This window comes from Leucoraja erinacea, chromosome 4 (genome assembly GCF_028641065.1).
Source record: "Leucoraja erinacea ecotype New England chromosome 4, Leri_hhj_1, whole genome shotgun sequence".
NCBI lineage: Eukaryota > Metazoa > Chordata > Chondrichthyes > Rajiformes > Rajidae > Leucoraja > Leucoraja erinaceus.
Genome location: NC_073380.1, coordinates 62009986 through 62035812, shown reverse-complemented (window position 1 = coordinate 62035812; position 25827 = coordinate 62009986). Strand labels below are relative to the sequence as shown.

Sequence of the window (25827 nt, the reverse complement as noted above, 5' to 3'; positions counted from 1 at the left end):
AGAGTGAGACCCATTCCCGATTATGCTGGTGGCCTTGCCAAGCCAGCGTGAAGTGTTGATGGAGTCAATGGAAGGGAGGTTGGTTTGTGTGTTGGGCTGGACTCCATCCACAATTTTTTGCAATTTCTTGCTGTCTTGGATGAAGCTGTTCCCAAACCAAGCTGTGATGCATCCTGATAAAATGCTTTCTATGGTGCATCTGTAGAAGTTGGCGAGAGTTGTTGCAGACATGCCAAACTTCCTAAGCCTTCTAAAGCAGAAGAGGCATTGGTGTGCTTTCTTAGCTATTGCTTCATTATGGCTAATCCAGTACAAGTTGCTGGTGATATTTACTCCGAGGAACTTGAAGCTTTCAACCATCTCTACTTTGGCAGTGACAAGGTATATCGACTATCTCATTTGTCTTGCTGACATTGAGAGAAAGATTGTTGACTTGACACCAGGTTACGAGGTTCACGTGCTGCTAGAGGTTAAAATGTTGTCAAGATTTGCTATCTGATTCCTGCATGTGGGTGGTGAATAAGATCAGCCATGTGCATCTGAACCAAATAACTGTGAATGGGCAGTGACAACTTTGAACTAAATCTTCCCAAATAAAGGAAGATTATGTTTAAGAAGGAACTGCAGATGCTGGAAAATCGAAGGTAGACAAAAATGCTGGAGGAACTCAGCGGGTGAGGCAGCATCTATGGAGCGAAGGAAATAGGCAACTTTTCAGGTCGAAACCTGAAATAGGAAACTTTACGGGTCTGAAGAAGGGTTTCGACCCGAAACATCGTCTATTTCCTTCACTCCATAGATGCTGCCTCACCCGCTGAGTTTCTCCAGCATTTTTGTCTACCTAAGATCTAATAATAGTCACTTTCAAATGTTCAATGCTGTCTATGGAGGCACTCTGAAGAGATGACAATTCTGAAGTCCTGACATAAGAGAGAGCAAATTCAGGAGCAATTTAAATTTCTGAACTATAGTTCAAATAAGGGGAGATGATGAAAATGTACTGGCAACATTCAATAGGGTTATTCACATTGGACTGGCAATCAAATAGACCAAAATCATAGAAGTAAGAATGGAATTGTGCAAGATATTTCCATGCTATGTTCTGGACAGATACCTCATCCTGTAGTAATACAGATCAAAATTATTTAAAATACTACCTTCAAAAGCACACAACACACTCATTGCTGATATACAAGTCTCCCTTCTGAGACTGTGAATTTTGGAAAAATGGGAAGTAAAATCGTTGGATATTAATAAATAATACCATACATTTTGCTTTTCTGCGATAAATTACTCCAGTGCGTAATCTACCTCATCTACTGTATCCGTTGTTCCAGGTGTGGCCTCTGAGACATTGGCGATCATTTCGCTGAACACCTCCGCTCAGTCCACCTAGGCCTACGTGATGTCCCGGTTGCTGAACACTTTAACACCCCCTCCCATTCCCATATTGACGTTTTGCCCTGGGCCTCCTCCACAGTCAGACTGAAGCCCAATACAAATTGGAGGAACAGCACCTCATATTTCACTTGGGCAGCTTACAACCCAGCGGTATGAACATTGATTTCTCTAACTTCGTAACCTTTGCTTTCCCTCTCTCTCCGTCCCTCCCCATTTTAGTTCCCTGACTAGCTTCACTGTCCTCCTGATTACATTTTACTGATTGTATGCCTCCTTGTGACCTTTCCCTTAGCTAACAATGAACCATTCACCATTCGTTATCATCGTCTGGTTTGTTCTGTGTTTTCACACCTTACCCTTCCATATCTCTATGCCTTCCTCTCACTGACTCACAGTCTGAAGAAAGGTCTCAACCAAAAACGTCACCCATTCCTTCTCTCCAGAGATGCTGCCTGCCCTGCTGATGCAGCCTGTCCCAGCATTGTGTGTCTATCTTCAACACAAAGGAAGCTCAGTTTTAGGAAGCTCCGTTTTCCTGTTGAAATGTGCATGCATACACTATTCCCTAAGTTCCTGAGATGTGCTAACCAGCTATTTTCCTCAAACATTAGATTCCTCCTGGAATTCTGCAATATGACATCAAATTCCATTGGTTTCCCAGTAGTTACACCAGGCAATCTGCCTGCCAAAATATCTGGCACAAGTTCAACAGTTCCATTCACTTCAAAAATGAAGTACTGACTAGTGAAAGTTTCAGAATTGTTTAAGTTTTTGTGAGTTAATTAAGCAAACCTAAATATATTTAACTGTTTCCATATTTCCCAGTGTTTAAATTATCTTTTTTGCTTTAATAACACTAAAACAGGTGAATTTATAGACAGTGAAAATGGTTATTAAAAATTACAACAGTATCGTGATCAGCAGAGCAAATGCTCTGAGAAATAGCTAATGGACTAATTCAGACCAGTCTGAGGTGCTGCATTTTGGCTAGTCGAACTAGTGCACGAGCTTCACAGTGAATGTTTGGGAATACATGTGCATGAGCATGTTTCTATTCAGTGGGTTGAAGAAGGTTTTTGGCATGCTGTCCTTCATCAGTTGCTGTATTGAGAGTAGAAATTAGAACATTATGTTACAGTTGTACAAGACGTTGCTAAGGCCACACTTGGTGTACTGTGTTCAATCTTGGTCACTCAGACAGGAAGGATGTCATTAAGCTCGAAAGTGCAAAAAGTATTACGAGGTAGTTGCTAGGATTTGAGGGGCTGAGCTATAGGGAAAGGTGGGGCAGGCTAGGATTTTATTCCTTGGAGCTCAGGAAGCTGTGGGTTGATCTTATACAAGTGTATAAATTAATGAGGGAATAGAGAAGGTGAATGCAAAAGTCTTTTACCCAGGGTACAATTAAGGTGAGAGGGGCAAGATACGAACCTGAGGGGCAGCTTTTTCACTCAAGGGTGGTGGGTATATGGAACGAGTTGCCAGAAAAGTTAGTTGAGGCAGGTACTGTAACAGTATTTAAAAGCCATTTGGACAGGTTACATGGATAGAAAAGGTTTAGAGGGATGCAGGTCAAACTCAAGCAAATGGGCATGGTTTAAACAGGACATTTGGGTTAACATGGACGAGTTGGGCCGACAGGGCTGTTACCATGCTGTATGGCTCCATTACTCTAAAATGTTGGTGAGGCCACACTTGGGGTGTCATATTCAGTTTTGGTCATCCTATAATGGGAAAGATGCCATTAAGCTGGAAAGAATACAGAGAAGATGTTGCCAGGCTTGTTGTAGGGAGAGGTTAGGCAGGCTAGGGCCTTATTCCTTGGAGCACAGGAGGCTGAAGGGGTGATCTTATAGAGATATATAAAATCATGATGGGAATAGATCTGGTGAGTACATAGTTTTTTTCCCCCCAGGGTAGAGGAAGCAACAACCATAGGGCATAGTTGTTGTGTGAGAGAGTAAAGATTTAACAGAAACCTCAGGGGAAATATTTTCGCACAGAGGCTATAGAATATATGGAAGGAACTTCCAAAATAGTTGAGGACTCAGGTAGGAATATACTTTGTTATATTCCAAACCATTTTAATGCTATAATTAACTTTAATTGGCTGGAATTGTTGACAGCCTTGATACCTGGTTACATTTGGTAGCATGGCTTAATTGGATGTCAATGCATTTCTTTTAGTGGAGGCTGCTCATGTTCTGCAATCTGATATTATTCACAACCAGAAAAGGTCATCACATTGTTGTTGATTCCATTGAGAAAGTTGCTGCTACTAAATCGGGTAGTGGACTGGAAAACTGCCAAGAAAGTTTGGGCCAATAACTAAGGTTAATTTTTGAGGAAGGAACCAGATGGCTGGTGTTGTATTGCAATGAATTGGCTACGTGGAGGTAACATTTTCTTGCTGACAAACGAAACCTGAAAATCCAGGTGCAACTTAAAATCTGCTCCAAAAGGACAATAATAATTGCTTCTATATTTGAAAAGCAAGAACAGTGATTTTTCAATTGATAGTACTTTGGCAGTAAGGATACAGAACTGATGCAACAATACCTGGCACACCTCGAGCAGATGTTGAGCGTAACTTTGGCTTGAGGTTCTGCAGAGTACGGACTTCGCCCTTGGCTAAACCTGCTACCAGATGGCACGTGATCAGTAATGCCTTCCATTCTCAAATCATCCAGGTCTTCTGAAATTTCAAGATAATTTGTCAAATGATTAGTTTGTCAATTAAGTAAATTAAAATGCAACAATTAGGCAGTGATTTGGCAAACACAGTTTAATCTGTTCCATTGACAATTAGATTCATAAATAACTCAACTTTGTAATGACAACTATATCACAACTGGAAGCTTAAGAAATTTTACTTCAGCATGATGTATATTTATCTTTCTAATAGATTATTTATCAGAACATTGGAGGTCAAATTCAACAATATTTCTTGTCCCCGCCCACCCCCGCCCCCGATCAGTCTGAAGAAGGGTTTCGGCCCGAAACGTTGCCTATTTCCTTCGCTCCATAGATGCTGCTGCACCCGCTGAGTTTCTCCAGCTTTTTTGTGTAATATTATATCCTTCCTCGGAGTATAACATTGAGAGAATGACTGATTTAGCAGTGCAACAGCCAGCACCCAATGTAGGAATGTTGTGGAATGCTGTTAATTATCTTCAGTGCATGTTTCAGGAAGGGGGAGAGAGAAAGAGAGAAGAGAGAGAGACAGACAGAGCAGACAGAGAGTGACAGAGAGAGACAGGCAGAGATAGAGAGTGATAGAGAGTGACAGACAGAAAGACAGATAGAGACATAGTGTGTGTGTGTGTGTCTGCCTGCCTAAAATGGATTAGCCACCAGACAGTGCTGTGTGGTTTGGTGAGACAGGGCCACCAAAGTTGTAAAAAGGAGGTTATTGACCATTTGGGATTCCAGAGGGGTGCGTGCACACACATGCGGGAGACCCGTCTAGCAGTACATTTGTTCGTGAGTGTGTGTGTTTGTGACAAATACCTCTGAGACATGATCCAGGAGGGGCAATAGAGTTGGAATTTTTATGGGTTTCTGTGAAAGGGAATCCCACAGGCATCATGAGCTTCATGACACGGAAGGGGGAGATTGCAGTGGAGATATAATCTGGTTTCAAGTAAGTATTCTTTAATTTTTGTCCTTCCATTATTTTTTTAAATATGGAAATTAGTATGGAAGCTTTGAGGGAGATGTTACTCCCTCGAATTGCCACAACCGCCAGGATGGTACCGATAGAGGTCAGACCAACGCAGTCAACCCTTGACACTGATTTCCACCTTACATAAACCCTTCACCCCAGGGCGAACCTGTCCGAGCTGGCGTTACTTAGAGTTGCTTGTGCGAATGCAGAATTTTGGCATGTCAGAATAAAAGAGAAAAATATATCAGATTCACCCCAAAGACATATAGGTGTTGGTTAAGGCTAAATACCCAAGGAATAAGTGGTAAATAAATGATAGAGGGGTGCAAGATAGTACATGGGCAACTGGTGGGAGTGCCCGTAATGAGGAGGAGTATCAATTCTTTAAGCAAGTAAGGCATCGATTGGGAGGAGTTGAGAGTAATTGGGGAATAATAATTTCAATGGTTCAGAAAGCTGATGAACTTCCCTTGCATTATGCCGAGTATAAATACTAGGCACATGCAAACAATCCTGGTTGGGATGACCCAGTCTTCCTGAAAGTACTGAAGGAAGTACTGAGCTCGGCCCAGCAGGGGGTTTTAGACTTGGGAATTGCTATGAGACCGCCTATTCTGTGACAGTATCATGGGCCAGGAATATAGATTGGAGCAGTGGGAAGGGAGATCGCAAGGTGGCTGTAGTGAATGGAGTTGCTGCAACATAGAGGGCTTGCTTTGTGCGCATGTGAACGGGACACTTAGCGGAAAAACTGGTGCACCAGACAAGGAAGGATACAGGAGATGATATGCTACAATCCATGGTCATGCTTGGTGGTGGTGTCCTAATAAAGGAGAGAGATGTGAGAATGTGAGTCACCTGCCAAAACAAGCAGAAACTGTACCAGAAGCCTCTCTGTCCACTTTGACCGACGACCAAATCAACCAGATAATAGATCTAGTAAGATACACATACAGGTCAGAAAGACAGCTGGTGGCAGCCCTCATTGCCAGTAGCTTAATTTAGTTTAGAGATATGGTGCAGAAACAAGCCCTTCAGCCCACCGAGTCCATGCCGACCATCTATCACCTGTACACTAGTTCTATTCTTCACATTAGGGACAATTTACACAAACCAACTAACTGAGAGACTTGTAGTTATTCTACCTGGACAATTGAATCGATTAATTGATTGAAAGATAGAGCATGGAAATAGGCCCTTTGGCTCACCGAGTCAACACCGATCATCGATCACCCTTTCGCATCAGCTTTATGTTATCCAACTTTCTCATCCACTCCCTACACAAAAGCGACAATGTACAGCGGCCAATTCACTTGCAAGCCCACAGGTATTTGGGATGTGGGAAGAAACCAAAGCACACGGAGCAAGGTCACAGGGAGAAAATGCAAACTCCGCACAAACAGCACCCGAGGTGAGAGTTGAAATGCCTCTGGTTTTGTGAGGCAGCCGATCCAGCAGCTGCGACATTGTGCCAACAACAGTCTTCTGTCATGGCAGACAACACGAACAGTTGCCTGTAAACCTGAGACAAATTAAATGACCCAGCTGGTGCCCCTTGCTCACACAGTAATTACTGACAGCCAAGTCTGGCAGTGTCAAGCTGTACAGAGTCTGAATGGGTGAAGGTGGTTGCAATACATTACCTTCAGTAGACCAGCAAGGAGGAGGCAATGCACAGAGTGCCATGAACAGCAAAGTCACCATCTTTAAACACTGATTGAAATAATCAAGAGGATGTGATCACTGCTTGAATCCTATAGATAGTGAGTTAGGGACAATAGATTTTTTAGAAGTCGATTCACAGTGGGGCATGGTAACCTAGCAACTGGGGAGAGGATCCTTTGTCAAGCGTGTTCCAGATCCACACCAAAAATGCCTTATTCCCTGAAATGCTCAAGCAAACCCTCGAGGAGAACTAGAGTTGTGCTTGATGGTGATATCCAATTCCCCTCGAAACACTTTGTAATCCAGTGAGAATTTTTAGATGTTCATCTAATCCTTAAAAAAAATGTGTTTGTACAGAATTAAATCCAAAGCTTAGATTGTGCACTTCTGGAAAATAATACTTATTGAGAGCTTGAAATTTACTGTGGCAAAACATGCAACACACATCTATCTCCTGGGTAAGGAGTATTTTGGTACCACTTTGGGATGCACAGTACAACTCAAACAGTCAAGTGTTAATGTGAAATTTCTGTAACAAAATGCAACAGTTAAGGGACTAATGTAACTAGAATACTATGTTTGGTGAATGTCAGATAATCAATTTGTTAATTTATAAAACTATTTATGTAGCCTCTACACTAATCTGGAAATTCTCCAGGCTGAATCCAAAAGTTGTTTAAAAACATAACAGGAGGTTAAGAGTTGCCAAAAAAAACCCTATTTGGAATACTGTCAAAGAACAGGATAATTAGTTAAATGTGTGAAGAGTAAATGAAATATCAAAGAATTTCGCTATAGCAGCCAGTGTTTTAAATAGGCATCACATAATGTCACTGTGCTGCCCTCTACTGGCATAATTCCATCATTAGTGTTTTGTCTTAGAATTGGTTTGCTATCAAATAGTATAATAAAATAAATATTCACATATACAGAACTAGATGGTTTCACTAAGTGGGTGGTTAAAATGGTCAAGCCTGATCAGTGAAACAGATCAGGCTGACAGCTGCACAGAGCAATAGAGTGTGGTTCAAATCCAACCTGGACCAAGCACATTGTGATGCCCCGTGTCTGCTTTCTTTCAAACCAGCACTAAAGCAAGGGTTGCCTGCCTTGCTCAGGCAGCATCTTTGGAGAACATGGATAGGTGATGTTAAGGGTCGAGACCCTTCGTCATACTGTGTGTGTGTGTGTGTGTGTGTGTGTGTATGTGTGTGTGTGTGTGTGTGTGTGGGGGGGGGGGGGGGGGGGGGGGGGGGGGGGGGGGGGGGGGGGGGGAGGGAGAGGAGTAGAAAGACAGAAAAAGGGATGAGGCAGGACAAAGCATGGTAAGTGATAGGTGAACACAGGCAAAGGGGTTTTTTTGACAGACAATTGGTTGGTACTGCTTCATTTTTAAATGTTTTAATTTTTTTTTTATTAGAGGCAATTGTACAAGAATAAAACAATCAGCATATAAAATTACACAGTTAATTGTACAGCTTCAATTTTAACTTTTTAACTTGAAAATAAGGGAAAAGAAAAGAGAAAAAAAAAGAGAGAGAAAAGGTGAGAGGTGCAAAGATAGAACCCCTAGACTACCAACGTAGTGTAGCCAAAGAGTGGATAAAGATGTAAGAGAGAAGGGAAAAAAAAGAAAGGAAAAAAAAGTGCCTGCCTCTCACCCCCCCCCCCCCCACCTTACTGAACCCATAGTTGGATTTAAATCCAAAGTTGTGTTGCGCCATACCATACGTGTAAGAATTCGGTAAAGGGTGTCGATGTTTTGAAAGAGGTACAGCTTCATTAGTAACAAATGATACTCTCTCAGCCAGCACCACTTAAAACCAAATCTGTAACTGTGAAATGCTGCTGTGCAGATTTCTGTCATTTTTAGCTGTGTTATGTGTGGTGCAATTTTTGTGAAGGTACCTGGTGTATGGCATACTGGAACTTCTACAGATTTAAACTTCATTATTTAGTATCCCGGCCATGTTACACCTATAGTATGTTTATTTATCATGCATACCAACACCTTTTTGTCTACAAAAAAGCTCTGGTGCTTAAGGGGCTGTCCCACTGCGGTGACCTAATTGGTGAGTTTAGAAGAGTTTAGGAGAGTTTGAAAAAGTGTCATGTTGAAGACCTCCTTCGACTATGTAGAAGACCTTCTTCGACCATGTTGAAGACAAGCTTTGACTAGCTTCGGGAAAATTGGACACTGAATAGTGGAGAGTGAAGACGACCTCCTTCGATCTCCTTTGACCTCCCTTCGACTATGTTGAAGACTATCTATGACTACCGTCAATTACCTTTGACTACCCTCGATTACCTACGAATAACATGCCGACCTATTACGACCTACTTCGACTAAACCTATGAGTAAAAAAAATATAGATTTTTTCCACGGCGACCTTTTTTTACTCGCGGGCATTTTTCAGCATGTTGAAAAATACGCCGCAACCTAGCTGAGGCCTCGAGTACGCGGGAACCACTCTCGAGCATGAAGGAGAGTTACAAAGACCTCCTAGGACCTCGTGTCGACCATGCTGCGAGTATGAGTCAAGGGCAAACTCTTCTAAACTCACCAATTAACTCACCGCAGTGGGACAGCCCCTTTATAGTGCCCATTCTTCAAAGTCAGTCACTGAATGAGAGGCTATCTCAGGATTTTTATGATTGAAGGGTTTTTCAAACACTAGTGAGACAACACTATGTTACTCTCATTTTCATACTAAACATTAATTCCCGAAAGTTTCTTCAGTTATTTACAATGTCCAAGAATCAAAAGAAGGGACCAAAACCTTGATATTAAGAAACCTCATTTTCTTCAAATCCCTCAGTGGCATTGTCTATCCCTCTGTCTGTAGCCTAATGTAGAAATTCTACCTTCTGAGCTGTTGGCTGCCCTCAAATTCTGGCCTCTTTGTGATCCATGACTTAAATTCTTTTACCAATGGCAACCATGACTTTTAGTTGCCTGACCCCAAACTTTGGAATTCCCAAACTATATTTCTAAGCATCTGTATCTCCTTTTCCGCCATTAAGCCTCTCTCTTTTACCCATCTCTTCATGGTCATCTGTTCTGACATACCATTACATGGTTCAATGTCAGATGTTTAACTGATGACTAATTCTATGAATCCTCTTTGGATTTTTTTTTAATGTTGTGGGTGCTAAATAAATGCAAGCCTCTGGAGTTAATACACTAATATTTTTAACATTTTTATGATAAAGGAAAATACTAGTATCTACTTCTTTGCTATAATTTGCTAAACTAGTCAGCAAATAAATATATTTACATAATTCCAAATTCCATAATTCCATTTATAGATGTAAATTGGATTATCCTGGGTACAACAATTTCTGGGTGTCTTAATGCCCATGAGAATTTGTCCCATCGTTTCTCAATCAGTATTTTGTTTTGGCTTAAAATCCCAAAATGATGTCAACAGTAATTCAATGCATAAAATTCAATGCATCTACACTGATCCAAAAATGTATATTTCTTATTTACTCACAGAACAAAGTCTTACTACCGTTTCCCCTTAAAACCATGCCATGCAAAGAGCCAAACATCAAGCTGGTCATTGTCTTCACAGAGATCAGGGACTTCCTGTAATTGCAAATTCAGCCTCTAATGGATTATTACTCACTTTAATGCTGCATTAGAGGTCACCCAAATTTTGCGTTCACAAAGATAAACTGTTTCTGTTCCTTTGGCCTACAGGTGCAGAAATTAACCTGCAATGCAGGCTTGCAGCAAGTGCAGGAATTCATAAACAACATGTATGTCATCACTGATGTTTAGAGATACAGCAAGGAAACAGGCCCTTCAGCCCACACCAACCGTTCCCACTGGTTCTAAGTTATTCCACATTCACAAACACTTCATACTAGGGGCCATTTACAGAGGCCAATTAACTTACAAACTCACACATTTTTGGGATGTGGGAGGAAACCGGAGCACATGCAGTCAAAGGAAAAAAGTACAAATTCCCCACAGACAGCACATGAGGCCAGGAACTGAATCTCTAGCACTGTGAGCTAGCAGTTCTACCACTATATCCCGCTAATCCTCTCTGGCAACCTCTAGCCTGGTGCTACTGGCCATAGCTCAGGGATTTTCCAAAGCTCACTGGCGCAAAGAACATAGTTCCTGGGGAAACATTATCCTGTCCAAATCTATCCCCTGGAGCACTCTTTCAAACCAGCCTTTCATCAATGCAACTTTAAGTATCTCACATCCCTGTAATCTGAAGTGTTAAAAGCCAACAAAGGCATTCAGTAAACTTTTGCAATTGAAGATGGCCATGTTTGTCAGATCTTGTTACCAAATAAATGTTAAGATGATGTTGATACTCTCTGACCCGCTGAGTTACTCCAGCTTTTTGTGTCTATCTAATGTTAAGTTGACCTTAATACAGTTATAATGCCATGAAAATGTAGCAACACAACTTCTACGGAGATTCATTTCAAGAGTCAAGAGTGTTTTATTGTCATATGTCCCGGATGGGACAATGAAATTCTAACTTGCTGCAGCACAACAGAATATGTGAATATGTAAACATAGCACATAACAGGGGACGAGAAAAAAAAGAACAAGTTCAATAAATAACAAATATAGTGCAAATAACAAATAATAATATAGTCTTTTGCAGTTCAGAGCTTATTCATTGTTGTGTTTAATAGCTTGATGGCTGTAGAGAAAAAGCTGTTCCTGAATCTGAACATTACAGTTTTCAGGTTCCTGGACCTTCTTCCAGATGGCAATGGTGAGATGAGTGTGTGGCCAGGATGATGTGGGTCCTTGATGATTTTGGCTGCCTTTTTGAGGCAGCGATTACGATAGATCCCTTTGACGGTGGGGAGGTCAAAGCGGGTGATGGACTGGGCAGAGGTCACAACTTTTCGTAGTCTTTTTCGCTCCTGGACGTTCAAGTTGCCGAACCAGGCCACGATGCAGCTAGTCAGAGTGCTCTCTACCATGCACCGCTAGAAGTTTAGGAGAATCCTCTTCGACATGCCGAATCTCCGTAATCTTCTCAGGAAGTAGAGTCGCTGATGTGCCTTCTTTATAATTCCATCGGTGTGCTGGGTCCAGGAAAGATCTTGGGAAATTTGCACGCCCAGGATTTTGAAGTTGTTGATCCTCTCCATCATCGTCCCATTTATATGAACAGGATTGTAGGTCCTCATCCTTCCCCTACCAAAGTTCACAATCAGTTCCTTGGTCTAACTGATGTTGAGAGCCAGGTTGTTGTTCCAAATCCAGATGGGATGCATCTGTATTGTGGTTTATGGTTGGTGTTTATGATGCATGTTAATAATTATTTTAACATAATTAATGCATGTTGAGCAATTGTGCAGAATTGTAAAATGTACACAATTTGCACACGTAGTAAATAATGTGGAAGACAATAATAGACAGGAGGATGACACAGACTGGGAAAGAGAAGGAGGCAATGAAGATAAGCTTCATTGCAGAAGACTGTAAACTGGTATATTTTGGCAGCTAGAATAAGGGATAATACATAGAACCATACAGCAGAGGTTCTTCAGCCCACGATGCTTGTACTGAACAAGGCGTGGAATTAAAATAAACTAACCTGCCTGCACATGATCAATATCCCTTCATTTCCTACATTAAAAACCATTATTGTGTCTACTTTGACTATGATCTCTGGCACACTCTGGGTTAAAAAAACATTCCCCGCACATCTCCATTAAACTTTCTCCCCAAGATCAACTGCATATCTTTAAAAGAGCGCAATAATGGACCTGTGGATACCTGGGAACAAATCTTTGAATGTAGCAGGACAGATTAGTAAGATAATAAGTAATGGTTGTGTGGTAAAAATCAAGTGTTTTTCAGCCTGTTTCTAATGAGGAGCAAGGTAATGCAGAGGTTATCACAAAACGCTGGACTAACTCAACGGGTGAGGCAGCATCTATGGAGAGAAGGAATTTACCACCTCAGGCAATTGAGGAAATTCAGAGTGTCTCTGAGGATACTCCAGTGCTTATACTCAGTGGCTGTGGAAAGCATCTTGTCCGGAAATATCCGATTTGGTTTGGGAACTGCTCTGCCCAGGACAAGAAGGCTCTGCAGAGGGTAGTGCGCTCGCCCCCCTGCAGGAACTATACATCAGAAGGTGCAACTCCAGAGCCAACAAGATCATGGGAGACCCCTTCCACCCCAGCAACGGACTGTTCCAGCTGCTACGGTCAGGCAAACGCCTCCGTTGCCATGCTGTTAAAATGGAAAGGATGAGAAGGAGTTTCTTCCCATTAGGACTGTAAACTCCTATCTCCCCAGGGACTAACTTTACTGTACCTTTTACTGTTGTGTGGTGTCTTTTTAAAATTGGCTGTTTTTTTTCTTTTTTCCTCCCACAAATATGTAATATGTGAATATGTGATTCTGGTCCATTCTGCTTGTAGTTTTTTTTTTTTTTTTTTTGCATAATCCCCGAGCATTGCCACTTTTCATTTCACTGCACATCTCGTATGTGTATGTGATGAATATACTTGATTTGACTTGGCAACGTTTCGGGTCGAGACCCTTCTTCAGACTGAATGCAGAGGTTAATATTGCTGCTTCACAGCTTCCGCGATCTGGATTCAATCCTCACTTTAATTACTGTCCACGTGGTTTGCCTCTCTCCCATTGACCATCTAGGTTTCCTCTGGGGGTTCCAAATTTCTCCCACGTCCCAAAGGTCAGTACGTTGATTAACCCTAGTATGGATGCAAGGTAGGAATTACTGGGAAATGTTTGATGGGCGTCTGAGGGCGAACAAATGACTAGGAAATGATTATAGGAATGCAATTGTTGGGACTAGTCTGAGAGCGAGCATTGATTTGATGGGCTAAATGACCTTCTTCTTTCTATTGATACATATGAACAACTAGGATTGGTTTACTTATGTTGGAAGACACGATAGCAATCAATTCCATGTTATTTAGATACCAAATTTGTGCTAGATGGGTGAGAATTCCAACCATCATAGAACACTCAGTACAAGTGGGAACAAACTGATTTACCCTTCTCATCTATTTAACAGAATACTGAGATTAGGTGATCTCATTGACAACCGTAAATAATAATGCTAGTTACTGGAACCTGTTGGCCTGACAACTCAGACACCTTTCAAAGTCACAAAACTTTCTACAACAAAGAGGGAGTGATGTTTTTCCCCAGTGTGTGGCTGCTGAGATACACATTCAATGGTGTAGTAACACTTTGGCAACATTCCACGATAGGTGGTATCAGTACGGACCTGACTGGCCACATGGGGAGGGTTGGCTACTTTGGTCAGGTAGTGCAAAGGGTAGGGTCATGTAGAATCGTCAGAAAAACTGCATCCGACGAGGTCACTCTGATCAACAATGCAATTTTGGCAAAGGTGTTCCAACACTGTAGCCAATTAGAGACATGACCTTCTGCGGCAAGAGCAAAGTCCATTTTCCCAGTGGAGCATGTGAGACAAGCATTTATTTTATGCTGAATATAAGCAACATTGTCAGTGATGGTTTTCAGAAGTCTGTAAAATAAAGTGTCTGTGTGTGAGAGCGTGGTTAGAGGTTTTGAATAAAATAATCAAGCCTCTGCAAGGAAAGTATTTTTTGTAGTGTGCAGCTCACTTTGACCATTGAGTGACCATGAAATTTTCTTTGCATATTATGGCCCTGTCTCACAGTGCGAGTCCACCCGCGAGTGATCCCGAGTGAAAGAAAAAATCAAACTCGTGCGTCTACGAGATTCCAAGTTAATGTTCTCGAGTTTAAACGAGGTCCCACGTGTATGTCTAAGTTTGCCGTTTACTTCTAATTTCTGCGATGAACCAAGTTCCTCTCCCGAGTTACTCTTGAGCCAACAACGACTACCGACGTGTGGAAAAATCATCACATGGTAAAAATGGTCATGTAGTTTTTTTTTCACAATAAAAAGACCCAGCCTGAAGAACGATCTCGACCCGAAACATCACCTATTTCTTTTCTCCAGAGATACTGCCTGACCAGCTGAGTTAGTCCATCATTTTGTGTCTATCTTTGGTTTAAACTAGTATCTGCAATTCCTTCCTTCAAATTTTTGAGCAGTTTGTTTCAAGAAACAATCCTTCCAAAATTGCATTCAAAAGTCCATTTGAACTGCATTTGTTCAAGGTCTGGCATCAATCATTGAAAGGCATAGGCTGTTTTGTGTCGGGAGGAACTGCAGATGCTAGTTTACACCGAAGATAGACACAAAATGCTGGAGTAACTCAGCGGGACATGCAGCATTTCTGGAGAGAAGGAATGGGTGACATTTCTGGTCGAGTCCCTTCTACAGACTGAAAAAATATTTTGACCCTTCTCTCCAGAGATGCTGCCGGCTTGGCTGAGTTACTCCAGCTTTTTGAGTCTAGTAAGATAGTTATATTTCCTTAATTTATCTCTCATCAAAACGTTGGTAAATTTCTAACAAAAAAATTAGGTAAATTGAACATTAACGTTATTTTTCCCCTGACAGCAAGGTCCATAGACCAGAGGGATAGCAGTGTGTGTCTCTCTACTCACCCAGTATGTCCGTCAGAGCAGCCGTCCCACCGTCGCGACTTAAACTGTATAAAAAGCAGTGGCTCAAAGTTGTTGATTGGCCAGATCTGCCCAGAAACCACCTCTTTCACACTCCACCCCAGCCCTGCCCGTTTTCAGAGCCCTACAGTCACCCCAGCCCACCTGCGAACCACTGAATAAAAGACAAAGCTCAGATGTTCTCTTCAGCAGTAGCGTCCCAGAGTTTCCCAGCGCCTGGCCCAAGTTTCAATTTAAACTCGGGTAAACTGAGTTTTTATTAAAAACCCGAATACAATTGGCCCTTAATTGTAAATATGAGAATGTTTTCCTATATTGTACAGCAGACTATCATCCGGTGTAGATACCATAATTTATTGCAAAAATATGAATACACAAACACAGGACTTAGTTAAAAATTGGAGTCATATCCCATCTACATCTCACTCTCTCGCTGTGTTTCTAAGGAATGGGATTAAGGACTTATGTTATGTCTTTTTGCTGGACTGAAACCAACCCATTTACAACGTAAAGTTGTGGGTAACTTTTTAGGAGAATACTAGTGATGTAAAGAACCTGAAATTAATTTATTTTACATAACACACAAATATAACTCTGGTCTTAATTACCAATGCAGCTTATGAACTTATTTGCGGGTGCGGCAGCATCCATGGAGCAAAGGAAATAGGCAACGTTTTGGCCCGAAACGTTGCCTACCTTCGATTTTCCAGCATCTGCAGTTCCTTCTTGAACTTGTGAACTTATTTTGTGAACTTCCCCACTGAATTCCCCCTATCTTTGGCAAGCATATTGCACGGGTTAGTACAAATACACTTAAAACTCTGAATAGCAACACACCACGAAGGAGCTTCCAACAAATCATTTATCAAGAAGCTGGAGTAACTCAGCGGGACAGACGGCATCTCTGGAGAGAAGGAATAGGTGACGTTTTGGGTCAAGACCCTTCTTCGGATTAAACCTGCATCTGCAGTTCCTTCCCATTTATAATTTAAAACATTTATAAAATTCCCATTTATAAAATTATAAAATAAAACGTCCCATTTACCACATTGTTTTGACCAATTGCTCTCTAAAGCAGACAGACTGGGCGCAAAATGATGCCTGAGAAAATCCCCTGTATAAACGCATCAGTCTTCAATAACTGATGTTAATTTGTCGGGTATAAACCCTGAGACTGGACACCTGTCGCATATATCTGCTTCTCCATAAAAAGTGCATTAACCTAACATGGATTTATAGCACCATTTCAATGTGAAAAGTTAAAGTTCTGAAGGGAACTAATTAACTCTCGCAATGCGGCTTTCCCCACACTGCATGGTTCTTTTTACCACTGTTTCTCAGATCCCCGGTGAGTACTTTTTGTTCCTGAAAACAGTTAATTGTTAGATCACTGAAAAATTTTCCATTAAGATCTGACTAATCTTCAGCATTTCACCTGTGGCACTCAAGCCAAACCCACGAGTTACTCACGAGTCACTACGGTAAACTCACGGGCTACTACGGTACTACAACGAGTTTAAAAGTTTCACATTTTTCCTTCAAGAGTAAATTTGACTCGTGGAAATCTTTTAACGTTGAAAATTTTTCACGAGTTAACAAGTTTCCCGAGTACCTGCCGTTAGCGTTACAAGTCGCTAAGCTACGTCCACGAGTTCCAACGTTCCCGCTATGTTAATTCTACTTGATTACCACGTGTTTGATTTGTTTTAAACTCGGGATCACTCGTGGGTGGACTCGCACCGTGGGACAGGGGTTTTATATTACACCATGGTATGGACATTCTCACTTCTGGAACCAGCAACACTAGCCACTTTCTGCCAGGGTCTCCTATCATTGGCAGATGTCCCAAGTGCGCACATGACCTCTGTCCAGACACATAGTTCATGCACCAGGAATTCCATGTCGCAGTGTGTGAACCATAGAATTCACCCCCTCTCTCAGTGCGGGACACAATGTTGAACATATAATGATGAGGCCGAAATGGAACTGCTGATGTTAGGAGAAAATGAAGTGTTCTGTGAAATTACCACCATGAATTATCATAACATCCTAGGGGAATCTTCAACATAATCTCTGGGAAAGTAAGATCAATCTCCATGACAAGTTATGTGTCATGGTAATTTCCCGAGAAAAAGACCCACCGAGCCAAGCTTCAATGTATGTTGAATGGTTGTGAGTGTGGTGGGAGGTGAGGGAATAGTTGGGAAAAGGATACAAGGCATTTCCTTGACACTAATAAAATAAACTTGCTCGGAATTTTATGACTAATCTTTAAATGAACCTTTGGGCCTGTATTTAACTCAATAATAACAACATTTAAAATACATTTGGACAGGTACATGTACAGGGCAGGTTTAAAGGGATATGGGTTAAACGTGAGAAAATGGGACTAGTGTAGATGGGTATCTTAGTCAACATGGACATGTTGGGACAAGGGGCTTATTTCTGAACTATATTGCCTTAAAAAAAAATATACATATATTTTAGAGATACAGCTCGGAAAAAGGCCCTTTGCCCACCGTGTCCACACCAACCAGCGATCCCCACTCATTAACACTATCCTACACACATTAGGGTCAATTTACACATACACCATGCCAATTAACCTATAAACCTGTATGTCTTTGGAGTGTGGGAGGAAACCGAAGATATCGGAGATAACCCATGTGGTCACGGGGAGAACATACAAACTCCGTACAGACAGCACCCGTAGTCGGGATCAAACCTGGGCCTCCGGCGCTACAACTCTGTAAAGCAGCAACTTTACCGCTGCACCACCATGACTACTACATGACCACCCGCCCATGCTGTCAGTTATGCTGCAACTGGAACTTTTCACCTTATTGAACTGCATCCTTTTAGATCTTGAGTCGATGTCCTGATGAAATGTGGCAAAAAGTCATGAAGTCTGATGAAGGGTCTCAACCCAAAACGTCACCTATTCCTTTTCTCCAGAGATGCTGTCTGACCCGCTGAGTTTTTTGTGTCTATCTTTGGTTCAAACCAGCATCTACAGTTCCTTCCTACACATGAATATCTTACACTATGACCTATAGCTTAGCTACAATTCCGTTGTGTTGTGTATGTTTATTAAGGTGTCATAAGCTTGAAATAAGTTATTTGATCAATCAATGTGATCAAAGGTAGACAAAAATGCTGAAGAAACTCAGCAGGTGAGGCTGCATCTATGGAAAGGATAGGTGACGTTTCATATAACCATATAACCATATAGAAAATTACAGCACGGAGACAGGCCATCTCCACCCTTCTAGTCCGTGCCAAACACTTATTCTCACCTAGTCCCATCTACCTGCACTCAGATCATAACCGTCCATTCCTTTCCCATCCATATACCTATCCAATTCATTTTTAAATGATAAAATCGAACCTGCCTCCACCACTTCCACTGGAAGCTCATGCCACACAGCTACCACTCTCTGAGTAAAGAAGTTCCCCCTCATGTTACCTCTAAACGTCTGTCCCTTAATTCTCAAATCATGTCCTCTTATTCAATCTTCCCTACTCTCAATGGTAAAAGCTTATCCACGTCAACTCTGTCTATCCCTCTCATCATTTTAAAGACCTCTATCAAGTCCCCCCTTAACCTTCTGCGCTCCAAAGAATAAAGACCTAACTTATTCACCCTTTCTCTGTAAATTTAGGTGCTGAAACCCAGGCAACATTCTAATAAATCTCCTCTGTACTCTCTCTATTTTGTTGACATATTTCCTATAATTTGGCAACCAAAATTGTACACCATACTCCAGAATTGGCCTCACTAATGCCTTGTACAATTTTAACATTACATCCCAACTTCTATACTCAATGCTATGATTTACAAAAGGTCAGCACACCAAAAGCTTTCTTTACTACCCTATCTATATGAGATTCCACCTTCAGGGAACTATGCACGGTTATTCCCAGATCCCTCTGCTCAACTGCAGTCCTCAATTCGTTAACATTTACCATGTATGTCCTATTTTGATTTGGCCTGCCAAGATGCAGCACCTCACACTTTTCAGCATTAAACTCCATCTGCCATCTTTCTGCCCACTCTTCCAAATGGCCTTAATCTCTCTGTAAACTTTGAAAATCTACTTAATTATCCACAACACCACCTATCTAAGTATCATCTGCATACTTACTAATCCAATTTACCACACCATCATCCAGGTCATTGATGTACATGACATACAATAGTGGACCCAACACAGATCCCTGAGGCACCCCACTAGTCACTGGCCTCCAACCTGACACACAGCCATCCACCATTACTCTCTGGCATCTCCCATTCAGCCACTGTTGAATCCATCTAGCTACTCCACCATTAATACCCAGCAATTGAACCTTCTTAACCAACCTTCCATGTGGAACCTTGTCAAAGGCCTTACTGAAGTCCATATAGACAACATCCACCACTTTACCCTCATCAATTTCCCTCGTAACCTCTTCAAATAATTCAAGAAGATTAGTCAAACATGACTTTCCAGGCACAAATCCACGTTGACTGTTTCTAATCAGACCCTGTTTATCCAGATGCTTATATATATTATCTTTAAATATCCTTTCCATTAATTTGCCCACCACTGACGTCAAACTAACAGGTCTATAATTGCTAGGTTTACTCTTAGAACCATTTTTAAACAATGGAACAACATGCACAGTACGCCAATCCTCCGGCACCATTCCCATTTCTAATGACATTTGAAATATTTGTGTCAAAGCCCCTGCTATTTCTACACTAACTTTCCTCAATGTCCTAGGGAATATCCTGTCAGGACCTGGAGACTTATCCACTTTTATATTTTTCAAAAGTGTCAGTACTTTTGAAAAATCCTCATATCCTTCACAGATCCTCATAGTTTCCATAGCTACTCTACTTGTTTCCCTTACCTCACATAATTCAATATCCTTCTCCTTGGTGAATACCGAAGAAAAGAAATTGTTCAATATCTCCCCCATCTCTTTTGGCTCTGCAGATAGCTGTCCATTCTGACTCTCTAATGGACCAATTTTATCCCTCGTTATCCCTTTGCTATTAATATAGCTGTAGAAACCCTTTGGATTTACTTTCATCTTACTTGCCAAAGCAACCTCATATCTTCTTTTAGCTTTTCTAATTTCTTTCTTAAGATTCTTTTTACATTCTTTATACTCCTCAAGCACCTCATTTACTCCATGCTGCCTATAATTATTGTAGATCTCTCTCTTTTTCTGAACCAAGTGTCCAATTTCCCTTAAAAACCATGGCTCATTTCAATTATTACTATTTCCTTTCAACCGAACAGGGACATAAAGATTCTGTACACTTAAAATATCACCTTTAAATGTTCTCCATTTCTCTTCTACATCCTTCCCAAAAAGCAAAATGTCCCAATTCACTCCTTTTAAATCCTTTCGCATCTCCTCAAAGTTAGCCTTTCTCTAATCAAAAATCTCAACCCTTGGCCCAGCTCTGACCTTCTCCATAACTATATTGAAACTAATGGTATTGTGATCATTGGACCCGAAGTGCTCCCCAACACATACCTCCACCACCTGAACTGTCTCATTTCCGAACAGGAGGTCTAGCACTGCCCATTCTCTAGTAGGTACCTCTATGTATTGCTGCAAAAAACTATCCTGCACACATTTTACAAACTCCAAACCATCCAGCCCTTTTCCCTATTTCCTTCGCTCTATAGATGCTGCTGCACCCGCTGAGTTTCTCCAGCTTTTTTGTGTAACCAGCCCTTTTACAGAATGTGTTTCCCAGTCTATGTGTGGAAAATTGAAATCTCCCACAATCACTACCTTGTGCTTACTACTAATATCGGCTATCTCCTTACATATTTGCTCTTCTCGGTCCCCATTAGGCGGTCTATAATACACCCCTATAAGTGTTACTACACCTTTCCAATTTCTCAGTTCCACCCAATGAGCCTCCCTAGACGAATCCTCTATCACTACCAAAGCACTGCTGTAATATCTTCCCTGACAAGCAATGCAACACCTCCACCTCTTGCCCCTCCAATTCTATCACACCCGAAGCAATAAAATCCTGGAATATTTATTTTCCAATCACAGCCATCCTGCAACCATGTTTCACTAATCACGGATCGAGACCCTTCTTCAGACAGTGATCATATCAATGTGATCAGGTCCTTGAAGCACTAGTGTGCAAGGTGCCCATTGAGACGTTTGATCACATCACCTGAGCAGGAGGAAGCAGGTCCACTTGTGCATAACTTAAAGTGACCTGCATCTTACCTGCATCTTTGTTGTGGAAATCAGTTATGCAAGATAATGACAGGGTCCGATTGTGACACAACAAATACAATAAATTGTGGCGAGCGAGCAGAAATCTTCCACTCACTCCTGTGTATTCTCTCTTCACTCTGCAAAATTCTTCTCACCATATGGATTACACTAGAAAACATGAACTTATTCTATTTCAAGCAGATCATTTATTCTCTTGAATTTGCTACTCTTTGTACAAAATGTACATGGATAGAAAGGTAGAAATGAAGAAATATTGCATTGATGGCTGTAAGGTCCTTTAGTGCTTTATGGAAGCACAGGTTTTTATGCCACAAGATTCCATATGTTTCCACACATTACTTTTTTTTTGCAAAAATCTGGAAGACATCTGTAACTTCTAACAAGGGCCTGTCCTACTTTCACAACCAAATTCACGACCTCTGTCGAGTTTGCCCTCTACTCATACTCGCAGCATTGTCGTCACGAGGTCATAGGAGGTCGTAGGTAGGTCGTGATGTTGGTCGTAGGTACTCGTGGCATCAAGTAGGTTGGGGCATTTTTCTAGCCTGATGAAAAATGTCCACGAGTAAAACAGGTCGTGAATTAGGCCGTGAAAGTGGGACAGGCCCTTAATGCTCTCTACGTAACTGGTGTGGTATGGATTATTTTGGGCTAAAATGCCAGATAATTTTATATTTAATAGCATCAGAGACCAAAAGTTCCTGAGATGAGGATGACCACCTCCAGATAATTATGGGACATGAACCTTCCATAAACAGCTGAATACATTTCTGTATGTGTTCTACTGCACTCACTGTATAGCAGCTTGTTCTCATTATCAGAGACTCCCAGAAATAATCCCAAAATAGATAGAAATATTAAATTTCACGCAACAAAACCGAATCAAAGATTTTTACAGTAGTGCAAAGAGATCGATCAATTGGAGCTGAATCATCAATTTTTTTTCAATATTTTTTTAAATGCTCGTTAGTGTAGGTTGACATGTACAAGCTTCAACCAAAGGATATCAATGCAAAGCTGCAAATGGAGCAGGGATTCAGACAACCGTGTTCAGGCACGGTCTTTCACAGCCTGGACGATTGTATTTAGTAATAATATCCAGCTACAGTAGCGAATTTCTGCCTTTCAATTAATACAGATAGAATGTAACAAATTAGAATAATATTATGAGACCACCCACTGAGTGAAAAAGGTCCATAAACTCGACATGGTATATGGAAGGGAATTTAAATAAATGCACCAATAAATTAGTAAGGCACAGGTGTGGAAAACTCATTTTTAGTTTCAACAGCTGTAAATGATCAGGAGGATTAGTGGCGAAGTGGCTGAACAGCTAGAACTTTTATCTACTGCAGCTGTTATTCTTCAAAATGCATTTTCCCACACAAGTCATTACTTTCTGAGCTCCAGTCAGGTTTGACGGGGATTATGATTCTAAACTGCTATCACGTCAGTATTTCTATTTGTGTTACTGAAGCCCCTGTCCCACTTTCATGACCTAATTGGCGACCTCTGCCGAGTGTGCCCTTGACTCATACTCGCAGAATGGTCGCCACAAGGTCTTAGGAGCTTAGGAGGTCATAGGAGGTCTTCGTAACTCTTCCTCATGCTCGTGAGTGGTCTCCGCGTACTCGTGGTCTCAAGTAGGTCGCTGCGTTTTTTTCCAGCCTGATAATAAATATCCACAGGTAAAAAAAAAGGTTGGCATGGAAAAATTTGATACTTTTTACTCGTAGGGGGGAAAGAGGGTGGGGGAGAGAGTGAGGGGAATATGGAGGGGAGGGAGGAGGGAGAGGGGGAAGAGTGCGGAGGGAGGGGGAGAGGGGGGGAAGAGTGTGGAGGGAGGGAGAGAGCTGAGAGAGGGGGAAGAGTGGGGAGGGAGAGGGAAGGGAGGGGGGGGAGAGAGGGGTGGGGGGAGATAAGTGGAAAAATTGGGGAGGGAGGGGAGAGGTGTAGGGGGGAGTGTAGTAAGTGGGAGAGAGAGAAGGGGGGGAGGGGACTAGGGGGTAGTGGTGGAAGAGGGAGAGAGGGGTAGGGGAAGGGGGTGGGGGAGAGAGGGAGGGAGGGGGAGAGAGAGGGTGTGGGAGGGAGGGAGAGGGGTGGGGAAGGGAGGAGAGGTGGAAGAGTGGGGAGGGACGGGGAGAGGGGTAGGGGTAGTGATGGAAGAGGGACAGAAGGGTGGGGGGAGAGAGGGGAGGGAGGTGGAAAGGGAGGGGGAGAGAGAGAGGGGTGGGAGAGGGAGAGGGGTGGGAAGGGATAGTAAGGGGGAGAGTGGGGAGGGCAGGGGGAGGGGGAGGGCGGAGTGGGTGGAAGAGCTGAGAGAGGGATAGGGGTGGGAAGGAGAGGGAGAGGGGTGAGGAGAGGGAGAGGAGAGGGGGGGACGAGAGATGGGTGGGGGAGGGGAGGAGAGAGAGAGGGGGGAGGGGAGTGAGGTGTGGGGCAGGGGGGAGGGAGGGGAGGAGGGAAGATCGGGGGGGAGGGGGAGAGAGGGGGAAGAGTGTGGAGGGAGGGGGAAGAAGACTGGGGAGGGAGAAGGGGGTGGGGGGGGAGAGAGGGATGGGGTGGTAGGAGGAGGGGAAGAGATGGAGAGGGGGGAGGAGACAGGAGTGGGGGGAGGGGTGGAGAGAGGGGAGAGGGGAGAGAGGTGTGGGGGAAGGGGAGGGATGGAGGGGAGGGGGAGGAGGGAGATGGAGTAGAAGAAGAGGGAGGGGGAAGAGTGTTAAGGGAGGGGGAGAGGGGTAGGGGAGAAGGAGGGAGATGAGGTAGGGGAGGGAGGGGAGGGAGGCGAAAGAGAGTGTGGAGGGAGGGGGGGGGAGAAGGGTGGGGGAGCATGGGGAAATAGTGGGGACGGAGAGTGGAAGGGGGAGGGGGTAGGGGCAGTCCATTTTCTATCCCCCCCCAAACCTCTTTCTCTAGTCCCACACACGTGATGACGCGCTTCGACACAGGCTGCGGGGGGGTGGGGGCTGCTGCAAAAAGGCATATGTAAATGGATCCATTCCGATTGGACATCTGTGAGCATTGGGCATTGTGACATCACACGATTTTACGTTCACCAACATTCTATGGGTGAGAGCTGTTTTTTTGTTAAATTTGTGGGGGGGGGGGGGGGGGAGGGGGGGGGGGGGGTGGGGGGGGGTGGAGAAGGATTTTATTAAAAAATGTGTACATAAACACGACAAAATTTAATCAGGAGTGGATATTTTGTATAAAAAGTGAAATCTCTACCAAAATTGAAAAAATCTCGGCGTTTCTGCGTGTGGTGTTGGCGTAACAATGAATCAAGGGCGAGCACCCACAAGACAGCCAGGCAGAAACACACACAGCTACACACACACTCCCACACACAGAGTTTTAAATATAGATAGATTACTAAAAGTAAGATCTTGACCGCCTCCTGTTTTTCTGTTTCATGATTTTCGAAAAAACGCTGCCACTTACGGCTGTGATTTTTGGCCATCTTTTTATTCAGAGTTCCCTCCGATGCGCAGAACAAGAGGATTTTTCCCATCGATGAAAAATAAAAGAATTAATAATGTTTTAAAAATGTTGACATTCTCTCTGCTGCCCTGCTGATGGGAGGGGGGAGGGACTATAAAACCAGGAAGTGTTGTGCCTCCCTCAGTCTCTGCAAGATGGAGGAAGTGATGGGTCACGTCTCACTGAGGTGAATAACACTGAACACATGTCTACTTAACTGTGAGGGCCCTTAATGTGGTTTGAAAATGAAAATTTGGTTGCGTTGAAATGCTACAATGCAAATAGTTGTTGGTGGTGGTAACTGCTTTGAAATGCTGCACTGCAAATGTTTGTTGGTGGTGGTAACTGCTTTGAAATGCTGCACTGCAAATGGTTGTTGGTGGTGGTAACTGCTTTGAAATGCTGCACTGCAAATTGTTGTTGGTGGTGGTAACAGCTTTGAAATGCTGCACTGCAAATGGTTGTTGGTGGTGGCAACTTGACAACTTCCTGTTTGCACTCTATATTGATTTTAGATAAAACGCTACCACTCATGGCTGTGATTTTTGGCCATCTTACTCAGTCCCCCTCCGCTCATCAGGTGCAGAGGATTCTTCTCATCAATGAAAAATAAAAGTGTTATTAGTGTTTAAAAAAATGTTGAGAATCACTCCTGTCAATCACGCCATGAAAGCCACTCCCCTTCCGGTGGGAGGTGGAGGGATTATAAAACCCAGAAGTGTGGGTGTGGCTCAGTATCTGCCAGATGGGGAAGGGAGAGGTCACGACTGTCTGAACTGTGAATCAACTAAACACAC

The 25827-nt window shown here is 42.6% G+C and overlaps 1 protein-coding gene across 2 annotated transcripts in view; it reads right to left on the bottom strand.

Annotated features, from left to right (window-relative positions):
* Positions 1-25827, bottom strand: part of LOC129696486 (uncharacterized protein C8orf34-like) — a 123848-nt gene that overhangs the window by 8457 nt on the left and 89564 nt on the right. The window contains exon 7 of one of the 2 annotated variants that reach the window (XM_055634433.1): positions 3970-4096. In XM_055634433.1, the coding sequence (XP_055490408.1) occupies positions 3970-4096 (127 nt within the window). Of the gene's footprint in view, positions 1-3960; positions 4097-25827 lie in introns of both variants that reach the window. The other variant, XM_055634431.1, reaches the window with a different exon arrangement.